The sequence below is a fragment of the Panicum hallii genome, chromosome 5 (genome assembly GCF_002211085.1).
Source record: "Panicum hallii strain FIL2 chromosome 5, PHallii_v3.1, whole genome shotgun sequence".
In the NCBI taxonomy this organism is placed as follows: domain Eukaryota; kingdom Viridiplantae; phylum Streptophyta; class Magnoliopsida; order Poales; family Poaceae; genus Panicum; species Panicum hallii.
The window spans coordinates 17,495,352-17,508,652 of NC_038046.1; the positions used below are offsets into that span (position 1 = coordinate 17,495,352).

Genomic DNA, 13,301 nt, shown 5'->3' on the forward strand with positions numbered 1-13,301 from the left:
CTAAAAGCCTTCATGAGTCTAGTTATGGGCTAAGGTATACCCAATTCCGGGTAAGTCTTGCTGAGTATTAGTATACTCAGCCTTGCTTTCGTTGATTTGCTTCAGGTAATCCTTCTGATGAGCCCGCATTCATTACACCGTGGCCCTACCCTTTGCCTGATGGTTGGTCCGTGGAATGGGATCCGTCCCCGGCCAACACCGATCCCGCCGAGTGATATTATGCCAGGGCTAGCATAATATCTGTAATGACGACGTGTATGATGGCTACGCTTTTCAAATTCCGCTGCTTTGACTGAAAACTAAAACCTGTCTTGTAATAATCTCTCCTCTGTGGGAGCTAATGATGCTTTGTACATTTTTGTAATGTAACTACCTGTGGTGTAAGATATTTTGGCATTGTATCTCTGGACTCACCTTCGTGTGAGGTACCTTGTTGGATCCTGTACGTGAGCACGCCGCCGTCGAGTGGGCCCGAGGTGGCTATCTGGCCCGCGCGCGACGGCACGGTGGAGATCCGCGAGCTCGACGAGCTCGGGATGTCGCGGCCCTTCGACGACGGTGGTCCGCCGGAGCTTCTGAGCCTCGGCGTTGCTTTCCCGTGGAGCAGGGAGCTCCCGGTGGCGAGGTAAGTCTCCTTTCTTGCCCGGTTAGGGTTAGGGTTAGGGCTTAGCACGGGGTGCTTTGGTTCTTTCACCCCGAAGGGGTTGCAATCGTTCTGTTCTTGCCTTCTTTTGAGTTGATACGAAATCCCCTCCTTCTAATTGCTGTGTATGTTTCTTACCCGAGCCTAACTACACTTAGTTAGGCCTACTGATACCATTGTTAAAGCTTAGGGATCGAGTAAGTGTTGGATGGCTCGGTGATTAGCTAAACGAAGATAGAATTTAGGACTAACCGAGAGAGAAACAGAGAGAAATGGCGTACCTCCGGTCGATGAGCCGGAGTCGCCATTGTTGGCCATGGCGGCATGAAGCCGAGCCGCAGTAGAGGTCGAGAATGAGACTGCGGCGGTGATGCGGTGCAGCGGCGGGGAGCTTCCCGTCGCCTCAGCACCCCTTAGATCGGATCGGGCTAGGGTTTTTAGGTGGGGCTAGAGGCAACGCGGTGAACCTCGTACAGCGTGCCCCGGCCCCCACCTCTTCCTTTTATTTTGGCGCTGAGCGACGGGGGCCCACATGCCATTGGCTTGGCTGTGCGCCCCCGATCAGGGCGCGTAACGGACTCCGGATCGGTCGTTGGACCGATCCGGGGTTGAGATCAAACTAACACACACCAGGGAGCCGTCGTTTGTGTTAAGGAGATGGGTTAATCGGCCCAGCAGTAGTAGTTTTCACTGGTCCATGGCCCCAGAAATCATATCAAAGGCATAGGGACTTGGATTGGATTGTACAACTCTTTTGAGTGAGGGATCGGAAACCTTTCCCATTCTCAGGCACACTTCAGATGTCACTCCATGGTAATTCACATACATATAATCTCATGACAAACAACAATTACACTTGAGTTATAAAGTCAGATCCCATCGTAGATGATAGTAAGCGCATCATAAAATTAAAATTAGCTTTATGGTTTTGCCCTTGGCCTCTCCTTTACTAAACACCATAGCTGAAGACCTTTAGGAAGCTGCACAATAAATTGGACCATAAGGAAAGGATCGACAACTTATGCAAAGGTAGCTATATTTGATGTAAGGACATAATAACTAACAAACTATTACGAACTTTGGTTTGAGCACTGTATTACCAAAAAAGTCAAGTTTTAACTTAATACTCTATGATATGAAATTATGAGAAACACAATCTTTTGAAGTTCCAACATACGTTACTATAGAAAGGAAAGAACACTTAAGGACTTGAATTGCCAAGGGTAGTTGTTTGACTGGCGACAAACTACATGCAAAACATTGATAAAGTCATCTGTAAGTTTTGGAATAGTTTTTTTCCTCAAACTCAGAAATAGGGGGAGGTGTAAACCAAGGGTCTCGAGGGAGAGACGATTGAGATGGTGCCTATCAAGATAGAAAAGCAAGTTCGAAACATCCTCACCAAGGGTCTTCACAAGGCAAAGTTTTGAAAGGCGCTCGGCATGGTTTGCAAGATGACTTTAGAAAGAAGTTTGCCTTGAGGGGAGTGTTGAAAGAAAGCAAGGCAACCTTATAGATACTTCTCCACCACACATGAATGAGATATACTTCATAAAGTACTCTAGAATTAGCAATAAAGAAAAATTAGATAATATTGTAATATCTAGGAAAATCTCTAGAAAGGGGGACACTTGTCTCAACCTCATGATCCCACTTGGCCTATAAATAGAGGTTCCCTCCCTTTCCATGGCATTCAACTGTGAGCATGGTTGATGAGAGTAATGGTGGTAGTGCTAGGAAGAAGAAAAAGAAAGAGTGAGAGTGTCACTGTTAAGCTAGCCACCTAAAAGAGCAAGAGTGCTCCATTGTAACACTACCATTGTAGCAATAAATAAAGAGAGTAGTTTGTTAAGTATTGGTCCTCACATTAGTGGCTTAGGTCTATGCATTTTCCATCAAAATTTAAACTAAGTCTAGACATCAAGCAAACAGAGATATGTCAAATATCAATGTAGAATTTCAAGGTTGTTACTCGGAGAAGATATGTCAATTTTTAGTCCCTACAGTGAAAATGAGAAGATATGTCAATTTTTAGTCCCTACAGTGAACATGTCTTCGTTTCCCACATGCATGATCAATTAAATTCTTTGTCATGTAACTACAATGCAAAATTAAAAAGACAAAAACCATGGTTGAGATATAAAATTAAAAAAATCACTTAGTCACATAAAATGAATGATCCATCTAAAAGCTTATGTGGTAACCACAAATCCCACCGTTGATAATGATTTATTAGTAAAAGAAGTTTCTTTCAGTGGCTCCTTGAGCACTGGATATCCATGTCCTATTTCAAGTGGATTCTCAATAATTAAGATTTAGCTAACAATGTAAGGTGAAAAAATTAACAATAGTTTCAATCTACCTTTCTAATCCAGCAAGATCAACTAGATTTTAGTTGTGCAAACTGAAATCTTATGCTTGTAAATAATATCCAATTTGTTGCGACAGAAAAGTAGTGCTACTGCATCATCATTTAACTGCAAACAAAGAATTATACCCATAAGAAGTCAATTGAGTGCATGAATCATCCAATAAACTTTGATAGACTGTCGGATGGTCGCCTTAGCCTTTCAGATCAAAAGAGTAATCCACCAACTCACTATGAGAGAATTCTCTAAGAGAATCATATTTGCTAACTTCAGGACTTAGAACCCACCCATGAAACACAGTTAAGTCCAAAAGACGACACAACAAGTATGACGCATTATTCACAAAATTCATGTGGGCACTCAAGCGTGATTGCAAAGAGAACTTAGTACGAATATTAGCAAGGACATGTTTAACTTCCTTAGCCTTAGCGTCTGATATGCCTTCCACTCTATCAATGAATTTCTGCAGCATGTCATTGAGGACGGACTTGATGGACTTTTCTTTCAATGCGTCTGGCTGCCCAAAACTTGAACCATATTTGATGATAACCATATTGTGTATTTCTACCAAGTCTACATATCCCTAGCTTCCTTGAAGTACCGTTGGAATGAATTTTTCGTTAACATTGAATGGCAGTTTCTGGTACAAGGTCAACATGGTGCCTAATAGAGAAACCAACGTGTCACGTCACTTATGGTTCGGAACTCATCCAGAGAGGGAGGGAATGACAACGACACTCGACTAACGAAAAGAGAAGGGGTGTTGGAACTCGGAACATACCAATTGCAGAGATTGGGAGCTTTGCGGGACCTGTGTCGCCCGACGGGGCGGAGGCTGAGGAACCTTGGGAGCTCCGCGGGACCCTGCCCTATTTCAAGTGGATTCTCAATAATTAAGATTTAGCTAACGCAATGTAAAGTGAGAAAATTAACAATAGTTTCAATTTACCTTTCTAATCTAGCAAGATCACCTAGATTTTAGTTGTGCAAACTGAAATCTTAGCATTGATTGTTTCTCCCATATGCTCTTAATTTTACATGTGAAAACACTATGGGACCTACTGCAATACGATTCATAATAGTCATAGCCACTTTCCTATGAATGGGACCCCAAAGTAGGTTTTGTCAAGCACAATTAATATTTGACATGACTCTAGCAGAGGATATTGAAAAGAATAAATACCGTAAAAAATGTATGTGCATACCTATATTAAAAGATTAATCATATCACTGACAAATCCAACTAGAACCTCAGTCAAATTTTCTACGTAGAATCCTCTTCTTGTATCATCTAGGATCTATGTATTAATTGCTTAATGCAATAAAACTCACTATAAATGATGCTATCACACTTAAAAGTCTTATTGACTTGAAGTAACAATGTAAAAGCTTACAGGAAGATTTGTCAATGAGGGATTAAGAAGATCTATATATAATTTGTTCATATGAATGAGAACTAGAGCTTCTCACCGCTCCTGCTCTCTTATTCTAGCAATTTTGAATTAGACACAATAAACGAGACTATAGTAAGGGGATAAAAATTCATATAACCAGTAATAACTATGACATTATGTATGTATAGGTTGCCATAGAGAGGGGAAACCATTCATTTATGCTGTTTTCATTCTTGCAAACAGGAACTCGAAAATATGAGGCTCATCCCTCTGTCCGTATGAGGCTCCACTTCCAAATTAATGTTCTTGTCGAGCATTGTGTGAGTTTTTCCACTTCCCGTCTACAAACAATGTAAAAGCTAAAAGCTAGGAAAATAGTCCTTCATTTACATGCGAAACGAAAACAAAGTTCAAAGAGTACCAACCCGTAGGAAAAGATACAACAGCTGTTGTGCCTAGCCATACATTTCTCAACTATTGGTAAACCAACAACCCTGAAAATCTCTTCATGCAAATGCAAACTCAACAGTTAATTGCACTTCAACAACAAGAATTGCATATGACTTATATTGCATACAAGCTAACCTGATCTGTTGCATCACAAGCAACATGGTTAAATGTAAAATGGGTTTCTGGTGATCCAATATCCAAGTGATAGTATTTGCACTATCTTGTTTCAAACATCTGCTATAGTTGTGCAGACTTTTCTCAGCACTATTTAGGGGGCGCATGCACACGAATGGCAACCTAAAAAATTAACCACACATGTAACAAATGTGTAGTGATGTTGACTCTAAAGCATGTGTATGGAATAATTTCCCTAGTTACAAATGAGTTCATCAGCCTCTTCTTTCGTTCCTCCAAAAGGTCTACCAGCATTAGTCTCTGATGTCTATTCTGAAGGTGGTAACTCTGATACGTGGGCTCCACCACTATTTTTATTAATTAAATTAATCTAGGAGGTCACAGCAGCTAGCACAAGAAGTCCAAATGGGTGCCACATTGAGTGAAAAACCATGATACTATATCGCAAAACCCACTATGTGAGCTGTAAATTAGCTTACTTGAGTTTAGTTGAGCTAAAGGACCAAAAATGTCATCTTTGAATATTTTGATGGTTGAAGTTGTCTAGTGTTAGAGTTTGAGGCCAAACGTGGACTGATGGATGTATCCCTCATCAAAAGTTGAACTGATAAGAGACGCAGAGCAAGCAGCACTGCAAGACGTGTTAGTATTTCTCATACACAGAACTGTGCATACACCAAGACTTAGCTTTTGGATTTAACCCTCCCCGTAAGTACAAAAATCTCCCTCCCTAACTGACAAGCAAGTCGACCGCTAGCTCTCCGCCGTTTTCCACGAGCCACCCAGCGTCGTGGAGCTCACGCTGGCGTGCACGCCGCCGTCGCCGCCGCCGCCGCAGCTGGCAGCGGCCGTCATGCGCGCGTCGTAGGCGATGCCGAGGTTCCTTAGCCGGTTGAGCTCCGGCAGGATGACGGTGGCGAGGTCCGGGCGGTCCCTCCGCCGCATCTCCGTGCACTTGAGCGCGAGCTTGGCGAAGCCGAGCGCCTCCTCGACGGGCCAGTCCTTGACGGTGATGTCGAGCATCTGGTGGAAGGTGCCGGCGTCGATGGCCTTCTCGACGTGGTGCGTGAGCCCCATGGGCGGCCGCGCGGTGACCACCTGCAGCAGCAGCACGCCAAGGGAGTAGATGTCCGACTTGACGCCCAGCTTCCCCGTCTGCTGGTACTCCGGGTCGATGTAGCAGAAGGTGCCCGCCGTCGCCGTCAGCCGGTACTGCGTCACGCTGTCCGCCACCGACGGCGGCACCAGGCGCGCCAGCCCGACGTCGCTGATCTTGCTCACGTAGTTGCGGTCCAGCAGGATGTTGGCCGGCTTCAGGTCCCGGTGCACCAGCGGCTCCGGCTTCGTCTGGTGCAGGAACAGCAGCGCCGTCGCGATCTCCGCCGCGATCCGGAACCGCTGGCTCCACGGGATCGGCGGCGTGCCGCCGCGCCGGTACAGCCGGTCCTCCAGGCTGCCGTTGTCCATGTACTCGTACACCAGGCAGCCGTACTCCGGGCAGGCGCCGACGAGGAGCACCATGTTGGGGTGGCGGATGCAGCTGAGCACCTCCACCTCCTGCTGGAACTGCTTCCGCCCCTGGTGCGCGTCGGGCCGGAGCACCTTGATGGCGACGGGGGTGTGGTCGAGGGAGGCGCGGTACACGGGGCCGTACCCGCCCTCGCCGATCTTGAGGCCGTCGGAGAAGCGCTCCGTGGCCATCTCGATGTCGTCGATGTGGTACTTGCGGTACCGGAAGTCGTGGTTGGAGATGGCGTCCAGGGCGCGCACCTTCTCGTCGGCCTCGCGGCGCGCGCGCATCTCGGCGTTGCGCCGCCGCTGCGCCTCCAGGTCGGCCAGCCTCTGCGCCGCCTCGGCGGCCTCCATGGCCGTTCGGCACTTGGCCTTCTCCATGTCGGCCAGAGCCAGCGCCGCCTCCTCCGCGTGCCGGGCCTCCTCCAGCCGCCGCGCGTCCTCCAGCTTCAGCATCTGCATCTCCTTGGCACGCTGCTTCGCGTTGATAGCCTCCTTGCACGCCGCGTTGTACATGTCCATCGTCTGCCGGAGCTCCAGCCGGAGCCGCCGCATCTCGGCCTCCAGCTCCCGATGCGCTTGCTGCACACGCGTAGATCATGAGCGACGCTGGTGTCAAGAAATTAATCAAATCAACAACGCATGAATGACTGCATGAGTGCGTCTACTCACGCCGGATGCCGGCGACATGGGCTCATGGCCGGGGCTGGCGGTGAGTGTGGTGGACATGTCGAGGTTCTCGCCGAAGTCCATGGAGGAGCCGAAGTCGAGCTCGGAGAGGGAGTCGTGCCTCGCCGACCGGATGGACGCGTCGGAGTGGTCCTTGGACAACGGCATCAGGTTCTTGGTCGCCGAGCCCGCGAGCGATCGCTCGCGGAACGGCGGCCGCGTGGTGAGCTCCGGCAGGGTGCGGCCGTCGACGGAGCGCCTCGTCGCGTCAGGCGGCGTCGCCGGCGGCAGGTACCCCCTGGACCCGCGCCGCGCGTACAGCGCCGACCCCCGGAGGGACTCGGCGTCGCGAAGGATGTCGGCGCCGCCGAAAGGCGGCACGCCGCACCTGGCGAGCCGGACGTTGACGGACTTGCCCTTGGCGACGACGTAGATGTTGCAGTAGTCCGGCGCGCACTTCATCAGGGTCGACGGCACGTCCGCGTTCTTGAATTTCCTGCCCGAGACGCATCATATATGAATCGCTGCTGAATGAGAACGATGATGGAAAAATTGACGGAAAATCCCATGAAAAAAACGGAGAATACTCTATATATGAGTTAGTTAGTTACTTGGTGAATGCATTTCTGCATGCTCCGCCGAGCGCAATGCTCTGGATCTTGTTTGCAGTGATGTAAGCTAGAATGGCCTTGGACACGTCTGGCTCCTCCAAAACGACCTCGGATACGTCCACCTGCTGTGTTAACATGCATCCATCATTGTGCCGTCAGCCACAAGATCACTCGCATCACATGGCATTCCATTCTTTCATCAATCGATTCGATCTTCTTTTTCCAATCAATATCGATCGATCGACCTCATCGATCAATGGTGGTATCTTTGCAATCTGCAGTAGAACTCAACTTACCGCATTCCGGCTGAATAATCCTCTGTAGGGGGCAAAGAGCTCCTTCATCTCAGCCTCCAGCGAGCCGTGCGGCCCATGCGTCGACTCCGCCATGGAAAATCCATCTGCGAAGATCACCAACGAAACCACAGCTCAGCCGCCGCCGCTGCATCAAGGTAGAGACATGAAGGTGCCCGTGCGCCGGCGATGGCTACGGCGGGGGACGACGTACGGTTGGAGGGGTGGTGGTGGGCCGCGACGTGGAGGAGGATGATGTGGGAGGCGCTGGAGAGGAGGTAGTCCACGACCCACTTCGCGGCCAGCTGGCTGTTCCGGTCGCGGTCGATGGCCACGACGATGGTGGGCGCCGCCTGGTGCAGCAGCGGCGGCGGCGACGCGGCCCGGTAATCGTCCGGGCTCAGAGGGCCTCCCTGCATCGCGCCACCGCCTGGTGATTGCGACAGGCCGCCGCGGCCACGCCAACCGAGATGGACGCCGGTGGCCGGCCGATCAGTGCGTTCGTGCGATGGATGGGGGAGGATGGGGGGCGCGGGAGAAGAAGGCAGAGAGGTGGAGGGAGACGGGTTGTTCCGCCTCTCCTCCTGCCCTTTCTTCCTCTCTCTCCCTTGCCTCCAACCTTTGTGTCCTGCACAGGCCTTCTCCGATCCCTCCTCTACATCTCGCAACTAAATGCCCTGGGCCATGGCGGCAGGAGCAAGGACAGCCTCATACTATTCTTGCACATCTTCTTTTTCTCTTTCCCCATTTGCAAAGGTTGTTGGAGAAAAAAAAAGACATTTTGACTTGGCATTGAGCAACCTAGCTAAAATAAGGGTGTAATTGATGGCATGTAAAAATGCCTTGAAACAGCAGACAGGGATGGAAACAAAAACAAGAGCCGGAGACCTAAAAATGGCCAATGCAGGAACCATGACCATTAGCTGATCTCTCTACTTGCTCGTCCAGGATGCACAACTTCCCTATCCCATCACTATAGCAAACAAACAGAGCAGTGACCCGAGACCCACCCGCTGTCAAACAGCAAAAAAAAAAAGTAACCCTCAGATCCCCCTCTAAGTTATGTACAACTACAAAACTGTACAGTTTCTAGAGTTCTTTCAGACTGGTGACATGGTTTTACAAGGTCAGGTAGGTCTTGATCATTGTTGAGCCTGTCGGGTCAGAGAGGAGATGTCTGACGAGGTTCATTCGCAACTGATTCGGAGCTATGGCAAACATGTAGAATGAAAACAGTATTAGGTCCACCGATGAAAGGGTTGAGCCCAAGAACCCTTGCCACATCCTGTTGGGAAGAACAGTGGTTGTCAAAACTTGAAATGGTTAACATAAGTACACTGAATTTCTCTGGAAATAGATTGAAAAATGGCAAAAGTGAAACTACCATTTCGGCACCCTGAAAAAGGCTTCGAAGAATGTTTGTATGCCTTCATTATTCAGTTGGATTATCAATGCCAATCCGAAAAGGAAGAAGGATCGTTGACGTTTCCTTTCTTGGGGCCATAGTGTTCTCCATGCTGAAGCATCAATATTAATTAGTAGAAGAAAGTTTTGCCCACTCATCTGAACTTTACACAGTAAAATTGCACTTGTCCAGAAGTTATGTAATAGTACAGTAGTAGGACCAGTCAAGTTGAAGAAAAACCAGAAGAATACTTACCGAGCATTGATGGGCTGTAATTTTGAGAATTTCCTGGCAAATATTGTGCAGGAACTCGGTTCCTTAAGATATTGGATATTACAGAGGCATATCTTGGAGCCTCAGATAAAGATCTGACCACTGAGTACCCTATGAATTTTCAAAACGCTGTGAATATCAGCAAGACTGCAAGGAAGGACATGGTGCATAAAAATTAAGGATTTGTCATACCAGTTGCAGGATGCACCATACTTGCTGCAGCACCAAATGCAAGATTTTTCTGATCTGTATTCGGTAAGGACCCTCCAACAGGAATGTAGGACCATTCCTGAAACCAAGCTAAGCATTTCAGTTTATTTTCATTTAACACATATGAATGTCCTGGTGACCCTTAACTTCTTACCTCCTCGTGAACTTTAAGGATTCGAACTCCCATCGCATCCAATCGATACATTAATCTCTTCTTAAGTACATCAAAGGGCACCGCATCTTTAGAGGCTAAACATGTTTCCTGTGATAAAATATTTGATTGGAAACTTTGAAGCATGGGAAGTACTGGTGGCAGAATCAGAGGTAATAAAAGTTCCATACAGACCTCAAAGAAAACTCGCGTGGACGACATAGGCATAGCATACAGGAAAGTTGGATTTTCTTGTTCAGAGTGTGAGAATTTCTCTTGGAAACAATCTCTGTAGTCCATGAAAACCATTAAGCTGGGATCATATGGATTGTTTTCCACCTGAAAATTTCAAATCATTCTGAAAGAAGAAATAACTAGTACCCAAATGCAATGTTGATCGTTCTCGAGAACGAGAATGAGCAAACTGATTTTATGTAAATTACGAAATGGAGGATAAAACAAATGAGTTGAAAGTAACAGCTTCTTCAGTCTTTGTACCTCAACTTCTACTCCATATGCAGTCTGTACACAGACAGGGGGACCTCCAACCTCGTACTCCAGAAGCCTACCAGATGCTGCCCCCGAAGCAACAATGGCAAGCCTGCAGAGTATCTCACGGCCCCTTTCACAACAGACTACTCTATGACCATCTGGAGATTCAATGATCTTGTCCACTTTTGAGTTGAGGTATGTAACGCCAGCTTCATAACATCTGCCAATTATTTAAGTGTTTCTGCTTGTCAATTTTATTATATCACGTTGCTTGGTTATTCAAACTTCTGAATCCCAGTATTGGTACATAATAATTTACCTTCTCAGCAACTCCTCATGCAGCAGGTCACGGTGCACCCTGCCATAAGAACGGCCAATCAGTATTGGTTTGTTATTGTCTAGGTAGACAATAGTATCCTTCCAGACATGCTCGATACAGCTCTCTAGACCAAGATCTGGACAGCAAAAGAGAGGGAAAAAGAAGAGTATCATCAAGGTAAATTATGTTGATAAAGCTATTAAGAAAAATTCTTCATTCTAGCAATGACGATAATACAATACCTTTGAATTCATCCTCCCACACACCATAGTTGTTCGTGAATGGAAGGTCAGGGCCAATAAGACCAACAGTGAGCCCTTTCTTGGCTGACTCTGAAGCTAGAGAAAGACCGGCAGGACCACAGCCAATGATAACCAAATCGAGTACTGAATCTTCATCGGATATGGGCAGCAGCTGCAAGAAAAATAAAAGACCACATTCATTTTCCTGGTACAATGAACATTCTTTATGCCATTAAGATTTTTAGCTAATTAATCCTGTAAGAAAATACCTCATCCCGTAAGAATATAGGGTTACAGTAAAAGTAATAACTCAAACATCATGAATGTGTACATAGTTTACAGCGCAAAGGTTTCGGTCAAAGTCTGGGAAGTCCTAGGAAAAATGGCATGATTTTGGGGGGTCACTTGTTCCTAGATTACTCCACTTGACTGCTTAAATTAAAGCAAAGTCAAACTGTCTCACATTAGATTGGAATTGCCATACCCATGTGTGTGCAATCCAGTGAATTCAACATAACTGTGCAATCAGGCAACATCATACCATGGGTGGAACTAGTAAAAAGAGAGAGATGGTAGTCATGTGCAAACACCCAAGTACGTGTGGCTGTGATTTATTTTCCTACAATAGGCCGGAGATATATGTGAACAGTCTTTGTCGCCACCAATCACAATAGCCAGCATCTTGTGACAGTTCCTGATTAGATTTGTCAAAGTCGTAGCCAAGTACAGTACAGCGCAATGTTCACTTCCAAACAGACATAATTCTTGACAGTTCCTGATAAGGTACAGTCAGTTTCATGATCAAATGCATTTGAGAACTTTTAAACTGTACACTTCAGAAAGGGCATAGTTGTTTTAGAAAAAAAAAAGCGGTGATAAACTGTGTCAATCAACCGAACAGGAGATGGGCACCCAAGTAGTCATGTAGAACCTAAAACCATGGTGGCCACTGGCCAGGAAGGTTAAACGCCATGCCCAGCAGTCACGACTGGGCGACCACCCATTTCCATGGACGTCCGTGTAGCCAAAGCACGTGAAGTACTGTACGGCTGAAGGACGACGATCGTGTGGTTCCATACTGAATTGTGCAATATTTTACTATCCTCTTAAGAGATTACCATAACTTACTTGGCTGTCGTTTTTTCTCTTGGAAAAGGTAAAGTTCGATTATTGATGGCTGAATAATACTGTTAGTTAAAATTGTTACGATTGTACTTTCCGTTTCAGATACAAAGAACGGGGTGTGGTTGGAAATTAGTAAATGAGAAACAGATAGCTTCGGTGTATTTGATTTTATCTCCCACATGTCAATCAAAGTTCCATTTCTAGTAAATCCCAAAATACTAGTTCAAGAAAAGGGGACGAAATCTGTAGTCATGATTGTTAGAACGAGCACAGAAATTGATTAGAGAATTAATAGAATTATCAGTAATCTAATCACCTTGGAGGCGATCTTGGACTGGCTTTCCATGGGCTTGGTGGCCTGCATTTGCACGTAGAGCATCTCGCCGCCGCCGCCCTTGCGGTAGTCCTCCTCGTCCGCGAACTCCACGCCGACCGCCGCCGCCGTCTCGTCGTGCTTCTCGGTCGCCACGCACCTCACCTTCGCCCCGCCCGAGCGCCGTCCCGCGCCCGCCCGCCGCCACCTCTCCGCCTCCGCCCCCCGCGCCTTGCCGCCTCCGCCGAACGCGCTGCGCGGCAGCCCGCGGCATCCGAGCGGCGCGGAGATCGCCGCGCCCGAGAGCCCCATTGCGCCGCAACTCCTCGGGCTCCCGCTCGCTGCCCACTCTCCCGGCGCGGCTCACCTGCTTCGAATTGCGCGCGCGGTGATTGGACGTCAGAGGAGGAGGGCGGCGGCGGCGAGGAGAGACAAGCGGACGAGTTAGCCGCTGCTGCTGTGCCGTTGCGGAGGGAGAGGCCGAGAGGCACGGGGACGGGGTGGGAGGGGGTATCCCGGATATGACACGTGGTGGATGTGGATTGGCCCCGGGCCCACACGGCGTGGATATGGTTTTCGCTTTTTGGGAGCGAGGGCGTCGGGGGCGTGACTCATCGGCTGCGCTGCCCGTCCCGCGTGTCAGTGACGTGGACGTGGTGCTTTCCAGAGTTGAGCTGGGCTGGAGAGAAGCGGGG

At 47.9% G+C, this 13,301-nt stretch overlaps 2 protein-coding genes across 3 annotated transcripts; both read right to left on the minus strand.

The window, feature by feature from the left end:
- Positions 1 to 5,628: 5,628 nt before the first annotated feature.
- On the minus strand, positions 5,629 to 8,734 carry LOC112895024 (U-box domain-containing protein 35-like). Of its 2 annotated transcripts, none has more exons than XM_025962888.1 (5): positions 8,291 to 8,734; positions 8,080 to 8,183; positions 7,784 to 7,905; positions 7,176 to 7,668; positions 5,629 to 7,085 (listed from the first exon to the last, which is right to left on the minus strand). In XM_025962888.1, exons 1-5 carry the CDS (start codon positions 8,493 to 8,495, stop codon positions 5,745 to 5,747), a joined length of 2,265 nt encoding a protein of 754 aa, XP_025818673.1. In that variant the 5' UTR covers positions 8,496 to 8,734; the 3' UTR covers positions 5,629 to 5,744. The 2 variants fall into 2 exon arrangements, with proteins under 2 accessions (XP_025818673.1, XP_025818672.1); XM_025962887.1 differs by having other exon boundaries at positions 7,784 to 7,908.
- A 220-nt stretch (positions 8,735 to 8,954) lies between these two features.
- LOC112895026 (lycopene epsilon cyclase, chloroplastic) lies at positions 8,955 to 12,918 on the minus strand. The gene is made up of 10 exons (XM_025962889.1): positions 12,610 to 12,918; positions 11,169 to 11,340; positions 10,927 to 11,062; positions 10,614 to 10,827; positions 10,311 to 10,454; positions 10,119 to 10,226; positions 9,947 to 10,043; positions 9,737 to 9,865; positions 9,461 to 9,593; positions 8,955 to 9,361 (listed from the first exon to the last, which is right to left on the minus strand). Exons 1-10 carry the CDS (start codon positions 12,916 to 12,918, stop codon positions 9,196 to 9,198), a joined length of 1,608 nt encoding a protein of 535 aa, XP_025818674.1. The 3' UTR covers positions 8,955 to 9,195.
- Between the last annotated feature and the right edge of the window lie 383 nt (positions 12,919 to 13,301).

What these genes read in the sequence shown, in the direction of transcription:
- LOC112895024 (XM_025962887.1), bottom strand. Translation starts at nt 8,495, where the DNA reads ATGCAGGGAGGCCCTCTGAGCCCGGACGATTACCGGGCCGCGTCGCCG. An exon ending in CCACCACCACCCCTCCAACC is followed by an intron (nt 8,184 to 8,290) that starts GTACGTCGTCCC and finishes TGATCTTCGCAG; the next exon opens with ATGGATTTTCCATGGCGGAG. An exon ending in CCATGTCGCCGGCATCCGGC is followed by an intron (nt 7,086 to 7,175) that starts GTGAGTAGACGC and finishes ACGCGTGTGCAG; the next exon opens with CAAGCGCATCGGGAGCTGGA.
- LOC112895026 (XM_025962889.1), bottom strand. Translation starts at nt 12,918, where the DNA reads ATGGGGCTCTCGGGCGCGGCGATCTCCGCGCCGCTCGGATGCCGCGGG. An exon ending in GTGGGAGGATGAATTCAAAG is followed by an intron (nt 11,063 to 11,168) that starts GTATTGTATTAT and finishes TTTGCTGTCCAG; the next exon opens with ATCTTGGTCTAGAGAGCTGT. An exon ending in CCACGCGAGTTTTCTTTGAG is followed by an intron (nt 10,227 to 10,310) that starts GTCTGTATGGAA and finishes ATTTTATCACAG; the next exon opens with GAAACATGTTTAGCCTCTAA.